This window comes from Acanthaster planci, linkage group LG20 (assembly GCF_054643075.1).
Source record: "Acanthaster planci isolate LZ-2023a linkage group LG20, COTS_SCS, whole genome shotgun sequence".
Classification (NCBI taxonomy): Eukaryota; Metazoa; Echinodermata; class Asteroidea; order Valvatida; family Acanthasteridae; genus Acanthaster; species Acanthaster planci.
Window position 1 is genome coordinate 9,735,189 of NC_141796.1, and position 21,262 is coordinate 9,756,450.

Below are 21,262 nucleotides of genomic sequence, written 5' to 3' on the forward strand. Positions count from 1 at the left end.
TTGTCATCCATTTCGGCAAACGCCTGTGTAATGCATCAAACCGATGATATAAAACGCTCGGGTGTCGACGGAGACACCTGACTCGTCACCTGAGACAAATTATTAAAAAGTGTAATTAGTAAGGATTCTGTCGCCAAAACAAGAGCGGTTCTGTTTTACAATGGAGGAATTGGAATATTGTTAAAAATGAATATTACCATTGAACGATTCTCCTTTCTGTGAAATCAGTTTTGTAACATGTATAAAAAGTATATGAATATGTATAAAGTGCTGGTGGGGAAACATAGCTACGTACTTAGCTTTTGTATGGGAACAAGTACCTTAGGACCTCCTGCTAACTTTAAACCGGATCGTGTGTTTCTGGTTTTGCCACTCATATGGTGGTAATGCTCAGTTTTGGCAATCTTGTCAAACTTTGACCACGAAAATACTACAAGGCTGCTTCACGGTTCAGTATTCTTCCCAAAACATGTCAGTCAAGTGGGTGGGATTACGGTGGACTTTGCACGGTCGACACATCGTTTTGCTAGTTATATCTACCCAAACACCACTCCGTTTCAATTATCCCGTCGTTTAATACGAGTTAGCACCCGATATAATGGCCAATCGACCGTGTCCCGATCACTCGGGTTGTCTGAAGTTAAAAGTCCAACGTTGAAGTGACCTTTTTAGGCTGGTTCCGTTCGCCGCGGCTTGGCGTGGATCGAGGCAGTACTGAGACCAGTGTTCAGGTATTTTTGGAATATGCGTGCATTGCGCATAACATCCAGCTAGTGCAAGGTACCGGTAGCGTAAATGTCTGACTTGTTTCAAGAATCAGAGGGTTAGAACTGATTTGTTAAGCTCCTTGCATGCAGCGGTGAGTAATGAATATGAACGTGCAGGTTGGATTTTGTATGTTTGTTACACTCAGTATCTTATACAAAGCGACATCTAAACGCCAACGACTGAGGAATTTGAAACCGAACGTACGAGAAATAGTTGAACCAGTTCTATAATCGGCTTAGACGCTTTATTACAAAGAAATAAACATCACTTCACCAAACTCAATTCTTTTGTCTTGTTTGGTCCTTCTTTCATTCCATAATCTTTCCGTCGAACCCTTTTTCAGCGTGGACTCCTTCCGTAACAGCTGGGATGGCCATGGTCAAGAAGGACGTTAACGCCCTCGGCAAATGGGCTAGGGTTTTCTATCTGTTTGTAAATTTCGCCGTGTGGGTAAGCATATTTCCTTTCCCGACACAAAATTCTGAATCGTTTTGGTTGCCTTTAAAACTGATAAACCGTTTCGCTCTGACCACTCCAGCGAGTGAAGTGAAGTAACAAAACCAAACCAAACACAAAAGAAAATCGGATCCTCCGAAGGCCAACGAATTGAACAAAAGGACAAATGCAAAATAAGATGGAGCAGAACAGAGCGCAACATAACAAAACAGACATGCAAAAACAAACCAGCGCACGCATAGGAATAGGAACATGCTCTAATTTCCATAGCTCGTTCGAACCTAGAGCTTCCTCCATGTTCAGCGATTCCTTCTAGCCTGAAAGTGCATTAAAATCGAACTCACACCGAGTTAGAATTTATCGGATTCTGACAGGGGGGGGGGTTGATGACGTCATCGAGTGCCATCCATACATTGCAGTCTCTTTCTCCTGACAGATATTTGGGCTTATCCTGATCGCCGTGGGAGGCTTCCTTTTGCAGAATCTGTCCGTGTTCTCCTTCGTGTACTCGACCAGTGAGAGCGAGTTGGCCATTGGCTGCTGGGTCCTGATTGGCTTAGGCTGTCTGGTGTTCCTAGTCGGGTTCAACGGCGTCTGGGCTTGCGTACGAGAGAGCGTTCTGTGGATGAAAGTGGTACGTGTTTTGCTCATTTCACTGTACGACATACTAGGGTCAGCCAGGAAAAGGGAAGAAGGGAAAAGTAACAAAACGGAGTCCTTCTGTTTGAATTTAAGTCCCTCCATTTTTGGGGGTGAGGTGACAAAGGCCCGTTTGTCCTTACGTAGAGATGCATGCCAGCCCATAATACAGTTGCCTACCTATCACATGCCAATAATAATAGCATCCAGAATTTATGTTGGAAATATGTTTTTCTTTTGAATTCCAGTATTTTGTTTTCATGCTGTTGATCATGCTAGGAGGATTTGCAACTGGTGTCTTGACACTTCTCGGTAGAGAACAGGTAGGTGACTGAGTTAATGCAAATACAGAGCGGTTTATAGAGAGTGTTGCGACATGAGTGTCTTAATTGCTGGAACCAAAATGGAGGAGTATGCATCACTGCACATAGACAATTAGCACAAAATAGATGCATGCTTTACTTCAAACATAATGAACAGCCATTTGGTTCCAAAGAGTGAAGTTGGCGCTACTCCCTGTATATACAGCCCTGTACAAATACATACCCAAAACGCACTTCAGTTGACGTTTTATAACACAAGATGACATGACCGACAGAGGTAATCAGGGTAACGAGTTTGCCTGAAAATCCCCTTTTTAGGCTGTAAACTAAACAAAGGTAAACAGTTTTATAAAACACATCTTGCCGGTTCGTTGTCCTGGTTGGCTGAAACACAGCCACGTGGGATCCACTAATTTAGGCTAAGGAATTAAATTTGCGTCGTCGTGAGTCGGGAATAAAGAAGTCATCTGAATGTTTAGTCCATGTGCATAGACCTTTATTGTGATGCTCTCATGTTTGTCTTGTTCCCTGTAGCACATTTGGCAATAGTAATACAACTTCACTATATCAGGAAAAGGGAACAGACTATTTTTGCCTTCCAGCCTCAGTTTGGTTCGATTGCTTTGAATGGTAGAAAAACAATATGGCTGCCCCATGATTGAGGTCTCTACTGTACAATACAACCATGGTTTGAGGTACCTCTATGAATAAATGAGGACCAAACACGGTACTTCTTCCTCATTCTTCAATTCATTTTGCAATATCCTTCATGTAACTGCATCAGTGTCATTCCATCAGTAATAAGAGACGGTCCACCACATGGACACACGAGCCATTCAGAATTCCATTTTATGGCAGGCCATGGAGACCGTGAAGTCGAACATGAGAGAACTGATCAAGAATGAGTACGGCAAAGGCAACATTGTGGACACAGGTTATGATGAAATCCACCAACAGCAAAAGTGCTGTGGAGAAGCAGGCCCGAAAGACTGGGCCGACAGTTACTTCACAACCCTGCCCGAGAATGCCAACCTGGCCGTGCCGGTCTCGTGCTGTGTAAACGTCGACCTGGCCGGGTGCAACAGCGGACAACCGGGGCGTCCTGACAACCTGGGACTTGTCTTTAGTGCAGTGAGTCGGCCTAATTCGTCTGACAGGTGCTATAGAGGCTTTGGGTGGTAGCCATCTTGTGGGGCACTTCTTTTGTTCCACAGAGACACCCCGTTTGTGCACACCATTTTGAACCAAAAACAAAACACTACCCCGTAAGAAGGGTACCACGCAGAGACTCTATATATTCAAGCCGATTTTGGTACCACCCTGGATTGCAAGTCAATGGCTGTCAATCCGTGGTCGTAACTTGATCCAAACAAAGGCACTACGTTCATATTTTGTAGCCGATTGAATATAGGCCTATTGTTAAATATTCTAATGTTTATCAACACTTCTCTCCCGCAGGCGGTTTTAATGGTTCAAAGCGATTCAAAGTAAAAGTGTTGTCCGCAGAAAGCTTTGGTAGTCACGGTCACTTCTGACGTGGAATATCTACATTGTTCGTAAATTATGCGTGTATTGTTATAATTTTCATGATGATAACTGATAATACATCAATGTGGTTTGGAAGTGTTGGACACAGTTTTTGTTTTTGTTTTAGGGCTGCGGCGATGGGATTGCCAATTTCCAGTCAGGCAATATGACAATGCTGGGCTTGATTTCACTCATTATGGTTTCTCTGGAGGTATGTTTATGCATTATGCAACACTATGAATTATTTATAACTGTTTTGAGCTTTCCTGGATTTGATTGGCCATCAGATACTGTGATACGCATAATGAATGATGCATGACTAATGAAATTCGGCCAATTTTGCCAAATGCCAGGCAGCCGAGCACGAGTCGAGCCGTATTTTTTCTTTGAGTAGGTTTATATCTTTTTTACTTGCAACCACTGGGGTGGATTACATAAAACTTCCAAATTAGCAATAACTTTAAGCTTCTTGGACGACGACGATACCAAAATCACCAGAAGATCTGTAACTTTTCTTATTGGTTAACACTTCTCTTTTGCTTTCCATTGTAGACAATTTCTCTTTTGTTAGTCTGCTGCGTCATTGGCACCCGGCCCGCTGTCGTCCCGCCTCCAGCAGAGGACAAAGAACAGTTTTATATGGTGAACGAGAAGGACGAAGAAGACAAGCTCTAAAAAATTTTAAAAAAAATTATTCAAAATGATATGGACATTGGATGCCACCGTAGGCAACAGAAATATGTTTCAATAACCTAATTTGCAGAAAGGAGCATTTGCACAGTATTGTACTATGAAGGGGGGTGCATAGAATTGTGACGTAGAAGCTTGAGCGACATTCAGAGAATAGATGAAGGATCACATTTTGCCATGGTGAATTTAAAAACCTGCTGTATTGTTAACAGAATGTAACGCCTTCTGTGGAAATGCTACGTCTTTAGCTGTAAATTGCGCTCCATGTTTTTGGACCGGAATATCCATTGGCCACTACTCTTTGAAATTCAGGTGGCAAGATCATTAAAAACCAAGGCATTTTGAGTGTTGTGTCTATAAGATGGTGGGTTTGCCGGTTGGTGTGATTTCACAGCATAATAGCGAGGCTGGCGATCCAACAAAGGTAATTTTCAAATAATTTTTATATTTGGCTATGGGAGCACCCGAGTAAGGTGGCTTTCTCCATTGCCCACAGACGCATGTGTTATTTTTTTTCATCCGCTACTCAGACGCATAACACCGGTGTTTAATTAACACCACCATTTCTGCTGTGATACCATGACTTAATGTAGTGTTTCATCTATTTATACATAATGTAATATATACGTGCACGCCTAAAAGGGCTATAGTTCCTTGTAAGTTGTAGCTAATTCTAAAATGATTTCTTTCCTCACACATGTTCAAGATCAAAATGGAACTTCATGTAAAGTCTTTTGCACTCGGAAACTTAAAAACCGATCAGATTTCAACTCAGATACCTAATTTCGAGATCGGCACAATCAGACATATACAGAGGCAAAAATAACAGTGACAACGATAAAATGACAAAGTAGTTAAATTAACATTGATCGCATCCATCTGTGTATATAGTTCTCTCTGTGCTATCAGAGAGCCACAGAGTTAAAGCAAAAAACAAGTCTCACTTTATTTAAGTCGTATTAGTTTATCGTTTTGTTGTGTAGATGACCAGTTTTGTAAAGAGAGTCCACCATCGCCAAGTTTGAAAAATTAAAAAAAATTGAGAGGAAACAATGTTTAGCTCTTACCTGTAGCCGTCATGCAAGTAAATGCAATAAATTGAATCCTGTACACATTTTTTCCCCGAAAAACCTGTGGGTTCTTGATGGCTTGAAAAATCACAAACGTTACCCATGTCTGTTGGTGCAAGAGAATCTTTGCTTCTAAAAAGCACATAATTCAGACAGGGTTCGGGTGATAACTAGAGAAAGGTTTTTAAAAAATAGAGAAAAAAATTGGGCACTTTTTCCACTAATCAAAAGTAGGTAAAAGCCTCCACATTTAGCCACACCCCCTCACAGAAAGGCCATACGAGGATCTAGGATATATCGTGCCTCCCAAGAACATTCTGGTAATCCCAGACTTTGGTTCTAGATCCATCCTAGAACTTTACAAAACCAGCACCAGACTACACGTTTTTGACTTCAAAATAATCTTTATTTCAATTACGTGTAAATTTATAGAATGATGACTTACGTAGGACTTTTCAGGACCTATAAGTATTATCTTTCCAAAATAAGATTGTGCGATGGTGATGGAAGTGAAAAATAAATAGCATTTTAATGTAAAACATCTGCAATTATTACTACTAATCTTTCTTTCTGTTTTCAGTCACAGTGTCTTGCCATGCATTATCACAAGACCAAAACTATCAAGAGGGCAAATAAACTCCAGAAAAGAGAGTTACTGACAGTGCAAATTGCAGGCAACAATACCAATGATGATCTTTAATACCCGCAAATGGCACTCTTATTCCTCAAGGTTTTGTTTCTCTTTTTTTCGCGGAGTTTTCATTTCCTGATGGCAACTCCAACCTATTCTTCCCTTAACCGTCTTCTGACCATCTAGCGGCAAATGACGTGTTGGTGATACCTATTTGCAAATAATAAAGCAAAGGTGGAGAGATATTTGTGGACTTTACTACAGACATGCTCTTGGACTTGTTCGTTCCATGACATGATCTACCAATGTTGTGATGAATTGAATACCGACTCACCATTTCCTGATTAGGACCCTGTGCATTTGGTTGTCTGAAAACAGGTCGTAACATTCTGCTATGCTTTCTTTGCCACGAACAGTTGACATAAAAATAGATATCGACATTTCAAACAAGCTATTTGTATCCCAAAATGACCAGAAATCCTTTACACATTTACAAAGTTGGAAAAGGATAAAAACCTCTCTGACTGAATAGATGACTTCCTAGTACATTCAATTCATAGTTTCCACACTCAACTCGAATTCTCTTTCACTCTCTATCTCTGCCAACATGCTCGATTAACAGGTCCGTCCATCGAAAGGTCTGTCCGTGTGGTAAATGATAGCGTAAAATCGACAAAAGGTCCAAATGTAGCACTGAATGCACATCAACCCAATATTACACCCCTACCAAAAAAGTCTTAAATAATGAAATAAAAAAGGGAAACGTATAAAAAGCAATGCCACAAGAAGTGTTCACAGTTTAACCCTAACAGTCCTCAATCCTTCACCTGTTGGAGGACTGAGGACTGTCAGGGTTAAGGTAAGCAGACAGCCACAGGAACGGTGTCTATGACTGTGAGAATAAACCCACGTTTGAATGTTGATTTGAAACAAGGCATTAATTTCCTGCACAGCGTTATATTTTAGACCACTGTCGTATTCATATACATTGTTGATAAAATAAAATATTTTCAAAACGACATTATCTTCCTTTAAAAAGACTAATACAAGCAACACACACTTTTCTGACTTCGGAACATTTCCCCCGTCCATTGTTTTGTAGGCAAGCGAAGCAAACAGTCTCGACCCTGCGGGGGACAATGATTTCGGTTGCTTTATTTTTAGAAGGGCGCAGTCAGGGGACATGTCAATATGGACGCCGCAGGACTGTAAAAAGCATCCGATAAAATTCGGATAAATCGAGGGGAACCTCGAGTCACAACTACCTCAGCATTTAAAATTGAAATAGAAGTCTGGGTACCCGTTTCTAGGAAATTTACACCAGATGTGAACAATATTTACAATTTAGTCAAATACAATTTACAGCATCCAACTTACAAATCACCATTACTAATTTCATAATGACGATTCTGATTTGTAAAATCTACGAAACAGAATTTAAACCCTACAACACACCTTCATTTAGATTAAAATACGTTATTGACAAAATACTGCCTCTCGGTAATAGAATCACTTATTTATTTGCAAAGTACTTTTTTCTTTTAGACTGAATATCATCGATGCATACTTCCTACCTCAGAAACCAAGTATTGTAAGAACTGTTCGATCCGCCATTGCAAAACAAATCAAATCAAATGAGCCAGTTCCGTATTCCAATGGCACATGCTCATTACAAGGCTATTTGGGAACAGCTACGCGCGTGCGTGAAAGTCTGTCCTATCAGCATAGCCATACACCGACTGGCGCGCGCGTTTTGTTCCCAAAAGACCTTGGCTTTTTGAAATACCCACCTGGCTCATTAAATTGGATGCAAGTTCTCCTAGGTACAACATGTCTGAAGATTTCCGCTCCGGATGAAACACAACAGGCAATTGTCATTTTGTCAAATTAATCCTGACCCCCAAACCGAGAATTCAAATCGTATGGCCCCCTCCAATGAGCTCTCCATCAAGTGGAATGGCTAGAAATGCTTTAGCATTTGAAACATCAATTTCCAGCTTTGGTATCATAACGTAATGGTATCATAACGCAATTATAACATACTGGTCCTTTGTAGTAGTTCTGAGCATGCGCGCGTTGTTCTGGACACACGCAATACTGTGAAAAAGGACCAGTATATTGCCACCGGCGTCTCAAAGTCCCTCATTGGTAAGTGTAGGCCTCAATAGGTTTCGATTTCCGAGCCAGAGCTTCAGATGGAGACAGAGCCAAGATTGGGAAACGTCCTAAGCTGCCTTAAGTTCAACCCCTCCTTCAAGGAATGGAATCCGCCGGCTTACACCGGTTGCCATAGATACCAACTACAGTGGCAATAAGTCACAGTGATGCCTTCGCATTACCATTTTGGCAATGAACGACCTCAACCACTTCCGAAGTATGCTCCAGAGGGTAATGAACAGAATACTGACGGTACCTTCACGCTGCAATTATAACCAGCATTATCAATTTCCAAGACGATACTGTTCAGCGTGAGTTCTTTAATAACGCATATCTTCGTGTGCAATCGCGACAGTGCCTGAGGAAATTTCCAGGCTTTGTTCGTCTTGACGGCAGAAGCAAAACGCTACTGGTACGTCCCTGCCTCCGTTAATGGAAATACCCTGAATAAAAAAGGCTTACGTAAGATGCCAATGTCAGTATTCTCTTCAGACATCTCCCACGCCCCATTTGTTTTGAAAGTAAGCTCCCGGGGAAACGCCCACCGGACAGAAGGCACATCGTGCGAGTTAAGGGGACCAGCCCCGTGAGGATGACGTAATACTTTTGTCCATAACCGGCACAGAGAGGACTTTTTCCGGATTACCGACTACTGAGACATATAACTCAAGGAAAGGCCGTTGGCAGTGTACTAAGCCAGTTCTCAGTGTAGTTGTGCATATACTGAAGAACCCTCTCCAAATCTCAGAGCTCTTGGTCAACTATGAGGTACCTATACCAAGAAAGCTAATTGGACGGTCCACATGTCAGATACCTTAAATGCGTTCCAAAATGTTCTGAAACTTACACGGTCTCTCTTCACATAAATTCACCATCATAAGACACCAGTATTGACCTAGCACACGTGAGCTCTTCCATCAATACGAAACATTGTGGTCAATCTGGGCCGTTTACTTGGCACGAAAATACTCTGACATGCCACCAGTGCTGGTAATCAGTGTTTTCTGTTCGCGGTTGAACGCCAAACAAGCATTTCCCGAAAGCATTTGAACGACGGCTAAGACGGTAAAGTCGTGTTTGAATTACTTGGCTGTGACTTGAAATTACACGTCACTCTATGGGAGGTGGCTGCAGCCACAGCCATAGACTTGCGAGAAATTGCAAGCCACAGCCAAGTAATTCAGACACGACCGAACAAGGCACGCGAACCAGCGAGGAAGTAGTGTAGCTCCAGCCTCTCATGATCGATGCCAAAAAATTATCATAAAAATTCTGGCCACCAGACTATTTCACCTGCGAATGGATGGCTAGACAGAAGAGTACACGTGCATGGACCAATGAAACGCGTGCACAATCTAAGCTCCTTTGGGTCTATAGGCCTGCAGGACCAATATACAATTCAAGACACGAATTTCAACTTTCGTAATGTGGATAACACAGACAGCATTGCCAAACAAAGAAAGCTACATATTCGCTTCAACAGAGGAGCACCATTTGACCGATTTTTTTCGCAGTACTCAATTTGGGAATACATTTTATTGAATACTAATTTGTTACTGCAAATTTCGGTAAAAAAGGGGCAAAGTGTCAAAAGGCAATGCATACCAGATGATGGTAGGTCCTACACCAAAATACGCAGCATAGAAACAGGCAATGAAGGACCTTGGAAGGGGGCTCATTGCTCAGTAAAGTGCCAGAATTTTCGTTAAAAACTAGACTGGCCGGATTTTCCAAGGTTTATCATTTTTTTTTACCTTTTAAGGATTCCTCTTGCTTGCTACCTACTGAATTTTGAAGGGCATATAACTGGAACTTAAGCAAGTAGCGTCTTGCATATCAAAGGTCATTACCAGAAAAGAGAATAAAGATTGGAAGAGGAGGATACGGCTGCACTGAATACGTCCATGTTAAATGACATGTTTTCTTCCACGTCAACCATAGATGGTGTGATTTCATGAAGAGGTACCACGCATGTATGTGAAGAAACTGACTTTGCTTCGTCGGTTACAAACATTTCCTTCAAAAATTCTCCAACTTGGAATTTTACTGATGACGGCGCTTTTCCTAGATAAGGACGCATGTTGTGCTATGCTGCACGTGCGCGTTCGTCGTGCTGGAGTTGGGTGACACGACCCCCTTCCTTACGTTGGACTTGCAGTCGTTCTGGCCGCCCGTCTCGTTAGCCACGTTGTTGTTGGTGGGCGCCTTCCCCTGCGGGTCCAGATTAGCCTGGTTCTTGCTCCCGTCGAAGAGCTTATTGTTCACCTTGCCCTCGATGAGGGGCGCCCTCATGCCGTCCTTGATCCGCAGCAGCGGCACGTCGTGCGTGACGTCGGAGCTGCCGCGCGAGTTGTTGACGTTGAGGGCGGTGCCCTCCTTGACCCGGCCCTCCTGCGACTTAGGCGAGGCGGCGCCGCCGCCTTCCGCGCGCCTGGGCGGCCCATGGGGTTTCGGCGCGTCCAGGGTGTCCTTCTCCACCATGCCGGTGAGGGCGGAGCGTGGCCGGTCGTTGCCCTCCAAGTTGACAGGAGTGTAGTTTGGCGACATGAGTGACCTGTGACCTGCAGCCTCGAAGGATCTACTAATTGCACTGCAACAAAAATACAAAAATAAGGAACTAAAACCTTTGCCATCAATACAGATAGAGGGAGGAAAGAAAAGTGCAGAAGGAAACGCACTGGTACTCGTGACCCATCTCTAGAAACACCGAAAGTTTGCTGGGGCAAACCAAAAACACAGATTTCGCAACGTGTATAAGAATGGGGAATATTTATCTTTCACTGTGACATCTCAGAAAGTTCTACAAAATAGAGTACTGCACAATTCCTACCAATACACGACACCTTTTCACATCAAAATATACCTTTTGTCAAAGTTACTGTACACTTTGTAAAGCCCCCATGTATGAAACATTTTACAAATAGCACACATCGATCAGAGTAACAGACAAATTGTCCAAAGGAACTTTTTAAACTTAAGTACAGGGTATTAAATGACGAATGTCAGGCTTCGCCAGAGTTGGCCACATTAAAAACGCGTTTCCAAAGAATGAGACGTTACCGGAACTAAATTTGACCTTCAAAGTTTTATGGATGGATACAATTTGCAAACTTAGGATTTAATGGCGGTCTAAAGAGGCCACATGAATCAGAAATAATGCGCTGGAAGCAAAATTTGTAGGAACTGCAGAGTGATAATAGTAAGGTGCTATTTGTATTGCTTGAGCGAAATGGGAAAATGAAACAACAAATAGAAGAAATGTAGAACAGCAGGGCGATAATTGAAAGGGTTTGGAGTGGAATGGTGAATCGTTCTAAGCGAGAGGGGTTATCTCGAGTTTACGGAAAATGAAGGAACACAGAAGCGGGGTGGAAAGACAAAACTGTTGAGTCCCTGCTTGTTACTTGGAACTGGTTTAAACTGGATAAGACTGGTTTGAGCAGCTCCGGAAAAGCTTGAAAAGGGTAAGTCCTGGTTCTACACAATGATTGGCAGTCAAAACATTGAAGACTTGTCAGTACGTACCATTCATTACTTGACTTTCAGGAGTCTGGGAATGGTCACACAGAAATAAAGTATAAATGTTTAGAAAACGGCAGAATAAGGGAAAGCTGAAAATGGGCAACGTACACCGTAAATACGTCTCAATTAACTACATAACCTAGAAAAGACATTTAGATATTTTTACCTTATAAATAAACGTGCGTAAAACAGACCATATCACATAGTTGTATACGCGCGAACGTCTGGTGGTTTTGATACACGCCAATGCTCGTAATTATGTCGTATGCGAGCAGCATATTCCTCAGTCTGTTTGAAGCAAACGTGTCTAAATTAATGTAGTCCATGCGTGCTATATTGCTACTGCAGTGATGGCGTCTCCTGCTATAAGCCTATGGGCCTCGAGCTGTACCAAGGGAGGGCGCTATTTTCTCAGTAATAGAGGCTTCTTTGGTAGGAACTGAACTGAACTTCGCTGGTTCAATAACGACAAGGAAATGCACGTGGTAAAATCGCTGCCAACAAATTGAACACTCACGACCAACGTGGCTCTTTTCAACCGATGAGGGGGTGCCTCTGCTCAAGGCGAATAGAAGCTTCAGGCATGGACATGGTATCGTTTCTAGATCTGTCGTGTATTATGTGGTAAGCCAGTGATTAAATGGAGTTCGTCAATCGCAGATTTGAGGGCCCGGTTTCTTTCGGATCCGGATCGCGATCAGTGACCCGATGTTGGTTCACTGACATGTTCCAGGACCTGCGTACTGGACAGGGCGAACCAGCGTTGGGATCACTGATCAAGATCCAGATCCCCGTGAAACAAACAGGCCCTGAGCGTCCTGGTTCACATTTACCTTCTGAGTGACTCTGTCGAGGAGTTGAGCGAACTCCTGGAGGCGTTCAGGGCATCTTCTTCTGACAGATTGAAGGGCAGGTCCAACTCGTCCACAGCCTCTTTGCCCATCAAAAAGTACGTCTTCATCTGACCTTTGCCCTGGAGATATTTAAAATAGGAGTTAAATAACCGAATGGATGAAGGTGAATGGATGAGGAGACACGCAAAGATAGGGGAAGTGGTCCTTTGTCAAGAGTGCGGTGGCGGGAGTAATTTTCTGAATGGGTTCAAACTTCGCCTGGGGCTTTACAGGGCAATAAACGGATCATAAGTCAATCGAAAACCTTCTTGGCATCAAAATGAGGTCACTTATGGCGCCGGGAACACTTAAGTGTCCAACACATGCCAGCAGCCCTGTAATTGTACATGCAGTTAACAGCCTGTATGTCACGACTCAATTCAGGCATCCTACCTTCCCCCATAACACAAAACTACACCTTAGTACTGCAATATAGTGGTTGGTTTACGGGCACATTGCGGCGCGCGGCTCAGGGTCTAGCATGCTTGCTGCTGCAGTATTTCTCGTGTTTTACGTTTCACAGTATCAGAGATTTTGCAGTTTGAAACACACACTGAACTTCACGCCAGAGACTGAAACTATTAGGAAGTTGTGAGTTAGTGATATCAAATTCCAGAATCTTAAAGCTACTTCCTACTTGATCCTGGTACTTCTGTTTTGGGCGCCTAAAAATGTTCTGAACTTGTGAAATCATATGACATTGTCAGATGTGACACGGACACGAAAAAAATCCAACTCCAACTTTATAGAATGACCCATATGGTTCGGAAACGTTGGCAACAATTGGCGTTTGCGTATAAACTGAAACGTAGTCCTCAGATATAGGAGGTTGTGGCAGGCTGAGAAGTGTGCATTTTGAAGAGAAATAAACTTGTCACCTTGACTTCTGTCTTCATCGGCCGCTCTAGCAGGATGTAGAACGTCCATCGGTTCAGGTACGCCCGCGTCGACTCGCTGAGGTGGATCCGCATGGCTTCCCCCGTGGACTCCATGCGGGAGGCAGTGTTCACGGTGTCACCGAAGAGGCAGTACCGGGGCATCTTGAGGCCGACCACCCCGGCAACGACCATCCCCGAATGGATGCCTATCAACGTATCAATTAAAGATTGCTGATATTCAGGGCCTACCTGTAAATCTCTTTTTTTAAAATAAAGATCTGGAACAAGATTCTCACCCATAGAAATTTATTAAACATTGCAAGAATATGGGATGCTTATGCAGCGTATTATATCTCTGTGGAGGTCTCCAAGTGCTTCACGGTTACTAGCCTTGTCCGCAGGTCCATGAGACCAGCTTTCTGCAACAACTCGAGATCAGCGCAATCTGTTATCACTTGCCCAAGTGGAAACAGGCAATTGCAATCAGCTTGCGTACCTTGCCCAAGGTACACAACCTATCGGGTTTTGCACATTGGAACCCCTGAGCTCTAGACCGTAGGGGTTAGGGAGAGTGCCGGACACCAGTTGCGTAGCGGTGTCTCCTTACGTCCACGCCAAGAATCTGGTCGAGGAAGACCCCTTTTTTCAGTACCATGACTGTGTCCAATTCACTAGGTGCCCCTGCAGAAAATGAGGACGCACAAAATGCCCCTCCTACAAATTGGGTCCACGCCACGCCTCTCGGCACAACTTGACTGTTCGATAGGTCTAGGGACGAAGCTTATGCACTGCTGTGGTATACAAACACGGAGTGGGGTAGGCCTATAACATCGAACCACTCGTTCAATGCAGACGACATAGGATATTCACTCAATTCTCGAGGCGTTTGCTCCGACCAAACGTCGTTCTAAATTGGTGCTGTTGTCGATATGGTGGTGATGGTGGGGTGGCAGAGGTTTCTGCTCATTCCGACGGTTCCAACAAATATCCTGCAATATACAACATGCACGCTATAAAACCCCAGAACGTTTGACGTGTTTATAAAACCAAACACATTAAACTTTGAACACGTGGTGCGTTTAGACGTGTACGTGTTTAACATATAGAATGTTTATCATCCGGACATGTTTATAGCGGCTTAAAACGTGAATCCATTACTTCCCGACAATAGTCTTTACTGCCAATGAAATTCAAATCAACGCTTGAGTTTTACAGTGAAGCTACCCATTTCAACAGAAATCTGTGTCTGGAGATATCATGCCCCGACAAACGCTCATCGCATGCGCACGGTAATCTGGGGCATGTAAGACTCTAACATTAAACAGCTCTCAAGCGGCAATCATCTTGTGTCAGCTTCCCCAAGGCTAATCCAAATTGGCGATCACAAGAATGCAATTTGATCCACTCATCAGTATGAATGGAGGATTTTCGCGCGGGTATCGAGGATAACTTTCCTTGCGGCAGGGAAATGAATATTGCATGAAAACCGCAGGAATTTCTTTGCGTACACATTTTAAAGCAAAATGCCATCTTTCAAGAGTACCAGCTACAAGTTATAACATAGCCACATGAAAGTAAAGTATTGACGCTGTAACGTTGTGCGAACCCTAGAAGAAACCCTTTTAAAAACTATTTCTGTGACGTCACTACTTTGTTCAAAGTGTAGATTATTTTTATGAATCTACAGCGAACTGTGGATGCATAAGTTGCGAATCTACAGCGTACATTGTTGTCACAATTATCTGTAGGATACGTTACAAATCCACAGTTGTACGCAACGAAAGAACTGTAACTCAATATTATGCAGACTCCATAAAGACTAATGAAAGGCATGTTTGATTCAATATTTCGTTCTTTATTCAGAACATCTTCAGGAATGAAGATGTTCTGAATATGTTCTGAATAAAGAACGAAATATTGAATCAAACATGGCTTTCATTAGTCTTTATGGAGTCTGCATAATATTGAGTTATCTGAATATTATCAGTGGATAACCTACTGAAAGAACTGTAGATTCGTAGATTAACGAGTCTACGAATTAAACTACAGCTAATGTCTCACAAATCTACAATTATAGTAGATTTGTATCGACGAAGGGGTACGGCTCACGTCCACTCCTCTCCTCGTTTCGATCACCTAAGTGTGACCGGAGGACAAGGTTGGGTAAGAGTACCGAACGAACTGCTGCCGTGACTCTGATTGTACTGGGCCTCGTAATAGCTACAGTTACCAAATTTAAGAGATACCGGGAACGCCCACACTCCAGCCTTATTGTGTAGGTAAGCCTTTCTCTATAGAAAATGACAAAGGTTGTTATCCCTCGTGTTTTCAAGATGAATGCTTTGGAAAGCAAAATTTTCAACAAGGATTTGAATTTTCTCTTCACCTTTCAATAAGGATTTAACTTGATGTATTTTGGCTGCATTTCTGTGTCTAGGTTTTGCCCACTCTTTTTTTTATAGTGTTGGATTACATGTATCGCTTAATTGAATTGACACATCTTCTAGTTGTCCCAAGATCATGAGTTGACAGATCTGTCAGAATGGCTTCTCCCCGAGCACATATGTAATCTTGCTTGAAGAGTTAGCCCGTAAATTTTCTTGCATTGCTAATATAATATGCTATAAACAATTTTAGGAGGAAATGTGTGTTTTATAGAAATTCTTAAATGTTATTGTTTGACTCCAAAATTGGCATTGTAATTTAAATCCAAGGTTGCTCATTCTCCAAGTGAAATAGCAATCTGTAGTGAGGAAATAGCAATCTGTAGTGAGGGGGCATTTCGGAATGATTCATATATAAGAACATGAATTAGTATCAGTGAAGCTCATTTTGAGCGATTCGTAAAGTGATTCTAAAAGTGCTGACCATACTTTCACGAGGTTGATATAGCATTCTTCAATTTCATAGAGTCCTGTGGTGGTTGAACCGATAGGTTTGGCTGCAATGGCAAATGGGGAATCATAACTCGGAACAGTAGATTCGTGCAAGAATGGGCCAGGCTTTGCCTCGCCCATTCTTAGCACGAGTTTACAGTTCCTCGTTCATTCTCCTTGACTTCATCCTTTTTCCCCAGTTTGTTTTGTCTTGAAAAAAAATTGACACGTTATTTAATTTACTGCCCAAATTTGTAGCCTTACATTTTATTTTATTCAAGAAAAAAGCGCTCAGTCATTATAGAATAATGTCATATGGATACCAAGCTAAAAAGTGAAGTGCAAGTCGATAAGGCGTTAATGTATTACCGGCATCTTTCAAAGGCGGCACTTTGCCTTAAATGCCTCGTTTATTAACATCGGTGGTCAGATCGGGTGAACAAGGTGGATCTCCTACATCCCATGAGACCTTTTTGCCGTGAATCTTTGAATTAACACTCGCTATCCCCGTGGGTGTTTTTTTTGTCTCAAAATGGACGTGTACAAACGATAAAAGCTTTTGTGGAGTTTAATTCATACCTGTCGTGATAAGGAAATTTGCAGTTTTTCAATGATAAGAGGAAAACCAAATACTATGGTAGTGCACAATTTGCCCATGGCAGTAAGTTTAAAAGTAGACTTGCAGACGGTAACACTCAGTTGATGGCGTATCAGTGGGTGTTGGCGGCCGTCCTTACCAATTCTGATCTGTAGTGAGTGGCCCGTGGAGGGGTCCTTCAGGGAGCCAATCTCTCTTTTCATCGCTAGTGCCATCTCTGCAACGCGGACTGCGTGGAACTTGGTGACAATCGGGGCACCAGCTACTATCATGTAGGCGTCACCTATGGTTTCAACCTTGAACCAAGGAAATTTGAAGAAAAAACCCAACACATATCAGAAGGTCATTACCTCAAACCTTTCTTCACAACACCCTGGGACCAAGTTTGATTGAGAACCACTGGTCAATGAGTCAATGAATTGTAACGTAACATATACGCATATGCATTATTCTCTAAAGAAATCATGCACCAGCTCATTCAGTTCATACGGGCCTACAACTCAGAAATGTACGTCGATTGCGCATGTGCCTCACCTTGTACACTTCGTGGGCTTCGCTGAGCTGATCAAACTTTGTGTACATGGCGTTGAGCATTGAGACGACCTGCATGGGCTCGATGCGCGAACAGATCTGCGTGAAGCCCACTACGTCACTGAACAGTATCGTGACGTCCTTGAAAACCTGAACACAAAACCAACCAGATATACTGGATTGGGAGCAATCGCTTGGAGAAATTAAATAACTTTTTGACCTAAAGCAGTATAACGCACCTACCTGGCAAACACTGTCTTTCTAGAACTGAAACAGTGTTTGCCCTGTTGGCCAAGCTACCTCAAACACAACGTGGTCTATTGAAGCGTGCAACACTGCATGTACTCTGCGCTATAAGCATGTACACTGTACACGCATGTTCTGGCGATGACGTCATCCGATCAGCCTGGGAGCGCCAACGGCCAAAAGGGGATTTTTTTTGTTTTATTGTTATTTGAAAATACTTCAAGCGAACTAAATGTTTTCTATTTCTGTAATCCTTTAACGTCAGCTCTCAATAAGAGTCTCCTTGATGATGCAAAATTTACGCAAACTGAAATTGTTGTTGATTTGCTTTCAAGAATAGGTGCACATGTACTAATGACGTGAAGGAGTTTTTTATGAGTAAGATTTCTGACTACCAGTGACAGCACATACCTCACACGTACTGGTGGCTGGTTCCCCTCGCCTCAGCTTATCCGCCACAGCCTTGGGGATCATCTGGTACAGCAGCGAATCAGTGCGCTTCATTTCTTGGTCCAGCTTACGCATGCTCTGCTCTAGCTGGGCGCTCTTTTGTAGCTCCTGTGAGCCAAAGATCGTTCAATGTGAATGTGCTGCTATGACAGTGATTAAACACCCACCAAAGCGAGTCTCGAACCCGTCAACTTTTGAATGTCGTGACGATGTTCCACAAATGAGCTTCATCTCGGGCGACACACAATTATTTCCCAATGTTGTATGCCTTTGTTCACGGGCCGAAGTCAGTTTTAACTTAAAAATGGACTCAAAGTCGGGGGGGGGGTGGAGGGAAATCATAACTACCTTCTCAGGATTGATAACACCAAATCTTACCTAGTCCTTGAAATGAGCCCGATGTTGGGCAGTGGTCTTCAAAGGTGACGACTATTTAAATCTGTTTGTAATTTCATGTGAACAAAACTGCCATGGCCGGACACCATCAAGCAGCCAAAGTTTCTTAGAGAAATGTTAGATCAGGAAATAAAACACCATCGAAGTTGATGTGACATTATATTGGTGGGAGATGTTCCAACTTCCAACAGTCACTGGCCGCTTGTGAAGACATGCGAAATCTTTACCTGGTCCAGGGCTATTTTAAGTTCAGCAGATTGCTGGGTGCCAGCCAACACCAAGTCTCTGCTCGAGTCGTACATGCTGAGATCGTTTATGTACAGCCCAGTCTGGAACATGGCGTCTAGATTTGGCATGCTAGAAAAGAAATCAATGGCAATTTACATAAGCAATCATTGTCAGGAAGCTTCTCATGGGTCAATTGCCTGATATTATGTACCAAGATGAGGCACGCTTCATTTCAAAGTCACAGAATTAACAGTTGAAAAGTGCACAAATTCACGGCCTGCAAAAAAGGAAATCTACGCTGTTACTTTTGTTCTACATCATGGACGAAATATGGCATCTTTAAAGGGCAGTGACGGTACTTACAACGGTGTAGCAAGGAAGACATATCCATCCCAGTCCGGAACGTACTTCATCTGCCCTTTTAAGCGTAGTCTCCTGGGGTGTAAATTCTCCGCGATGATCTCTGTTTACCGTGAGAAATTTTGTGGGTTCAATTTTCGAATGCATGAGCTGTTTCTGGTCAGTCCTAACGACCTTCATAAACTGCTACGAGTAGTAGACCAAACCTGAATTACCGAGGAATCGCGTGAAGTTAACGCCGTTTGTGCTTCTTATCATTCTTTCTGGGAAGACAGAAGCATCTAAAACAATCAACAATCAACAAAGGCAATCGTACCAGGGATAACTTATGGTTTGCCGCAAAGTACTCTCGATAGTCGTTCATGAAATTGCAACTGTCCGGGAAAAATAACACCTTAATCATTGTCGAACTGTCGAACTATTGTACTTTAACAGTAAAAAAAAAGTAGAAAAAAATCTTCTTAAAATGCAATCCTTGTAAACAAAACACTCTGAAACGCTTCACGCACTGACTTGCAGAAAAATAGCACAGAATCCTTACTGATGTGTATAAGGGACTTCTTTTTTGAAATCCGCTCGATATGTTATAAAACTGATAAACCTACCGCGTACGACCTATTCAGAAACGTGAAAGATCTTAAGTGACATTGAGCTTGAAACTAAATTGGATTATCAAGTGCCGCCTTCATGAAACGATATACCGTATCCCATGAATGTTTTAATGCATAAACTGCTTGAACGTGTATTGTTGACAAATACGGGCGTTTCACAATAGTGCGCCTCCAATAGTTTGCAACGAATTGGCCAATCACATCGCGCGAAATTTGTCGACCCAGTGGGCGTTTGGAAAGGGTCGATAAATTTTGCGCGTTGTGATTGGCCAACGCGTCGCAAACTCTTGGAGGCGCACTATGGTGAATCGCCCGTATCGTCCCTTTTATATTACTAAAGAAACAACGCGGCTTATTTGTGCTCACACAACGGCCGGGTTCGATAAAAGTGACTACTCCAATATTTTCCGACAAGAGCTAAGGCTGCAGATATTTCGCAACCTCTCCCAAGTAAAATGTAAGTTTGTTTCTGTAAGTTCAAGAGTTCACGGTCATAAATTTCAGCCCAAAACCGTTGTCTGCGACAAGTCGGAGCGCACAGTTCCACAATGGCCTCTTTTTGATTGGGGAAAGTTGCCTTTGAAAAAAAATCGCTGATTGAAACTAAACTTCTATCCATCTACGTTTGCTTAAGATGTTAGTAAGAAAAGAACCATTCTTTCGAAAAACTGCAGAAGACATTCAAAAATTGGAGAAAAACGTCAACAAACTCTTCTCCAGTTTGACCATGCAATGAGCAAAACCACCCACAGCAATTGTTGGAAACTCGAGCTTTTTAAATCTGTTTCTACAATCGACAATAAATACCCTTCACCAAATACCGACCATAAACTATATATATAATTGTGAGCAGGGTTTGAAAACGGGTAAAAGTTTTTCGTGATCACGATTTGCTCGATGTGTAGAATAAATATTTCCAGAAACGCCACTGTTAAACACGAATTTTTCCTCTAATTAATACGACTGGGGCTAATTCGACAGTCGGGTTTTGAGTGATGCCAATTTTTACCCAATTTTCTTGCGCTAAAAACAAAGACTGGTATCTCATTTTCAATAGCTTTGTGCGTCTGTACCTAACTCAGGTATCTACAGTACCAGTCTAAAAAAAAGGTCTTCTAATTTCATATTGTCTTCGTGCGTGGACAACGACACCATGATTGGCAGACACTCGTCGGCGTGATGACGTGCGTCTGCTCAGCCATTTTGTCTGCGCACAGGCGCCACGTACAACGGACCAATGGCGTTCAAGCACGCAGTCCAGCCTTGGTCTCCTTCACTTGCAAGCCAGTAAGTGGACCCAAAATTGCATGCGCAGACCAAACAAGATTTGCACACTTTTCCAGTCTCTGCAGGAAAGTAATCCTTGGCGCATGGACTAGATGGTTTGCAAAAAACGATAGAAGCTATACCCC

The 21,262-nt window shown here is 42.7% G+C and overlaps 2 protein-coding genes across 18 annotated transcripts in view; one reads left to right on the forward strand and one right to left on the reverse strand.

Moving 5' to 3' along the window:
- The first annotated feature begins 711 nt into the window (after nt 1-711).
- On the forward strand, nt 712-6,014 carry LOC110975096 (tetraspanin-11-like). Of its 4 annotated transcripts, none has more exons than XM_087130332.1 (7): nt 712-731; nt 1,112-1,218; nt 1,661-1,858; nt 2,112-2,186; nt 3,045-3,317; nt 3,841-3,924; nt 4,266-6,014. In XM_087130332.1, exons 2-7 carry the CDS (start codon nt 1,138-1,140, stop codon nt 4,386-4,388), a joined length of 834 nt encoding a protein of 277 aa, XP_086986458.1. In that variant the 5' UTR covers nt 712-731; nt 1,112-1,137; the 3' UTR covers nt 4,389-6,014. The 4 variants fall into 4 exon arrangements, with proteins under 4 accessions (XP_086986458.1, XP_086986460.1, XP_022082936.1 ...); XM_087130334.1 differs by having other exon boundaries at nt 722-859; nt 3,045-3,343; XM_022227244.2 differs by having other exon boundaries at nt 722-859.
- LOC110975095 (soluble guanylate cyclase 88E-like) overlaps nt 5,858-21,262 on the reverse strand; it is a 96,009-nt gene continuing 80,604 nt past the window's right edge. For 13 of the 14 annotated variants that reach the window (XM_022227238.2, XM_022227239.2, XM_087130321.1 and 10 more), the window contains 8 exons: nt 19,243-19,342; nt 18,879-19,008; nt 18,217-18,363; nt 17,563-17,709; nt 17,168-17,324; nt 13,555-13,760; nt 12,617-12,756; nt 5,858-10,851 (listed from right to left, as the gene is read on the reverse strand). In XM_022227238.2, coding sequence (XP_022082930.2) covers nt 10,326-10,851; nt 12,617-12,756; nt 13,555-13,760; nt 17,168-17,324; nt 17,563-17,709; nt 18,217-18,363; nt 18,879-19,008; nt 19,243-19,342 — 1,553 coding nt within the window. In that variant the 3' untranslated portion in view covers nt 5,858-10,325. Of the gene's footprint in view, nt 10,852-11,786; nt 11,812-12,616; nt 12,757-13,554; nt 13,761-17,167; nt 17,325-17,562; nt 17,710-18,216; nt 18,364-18,878; nt 19,009-19,242; nt 19,343-21,262 lie in introns of all 14 variants that reach the window. The other variant, XM_087130331.1, reaches the window with a different exon arrangement.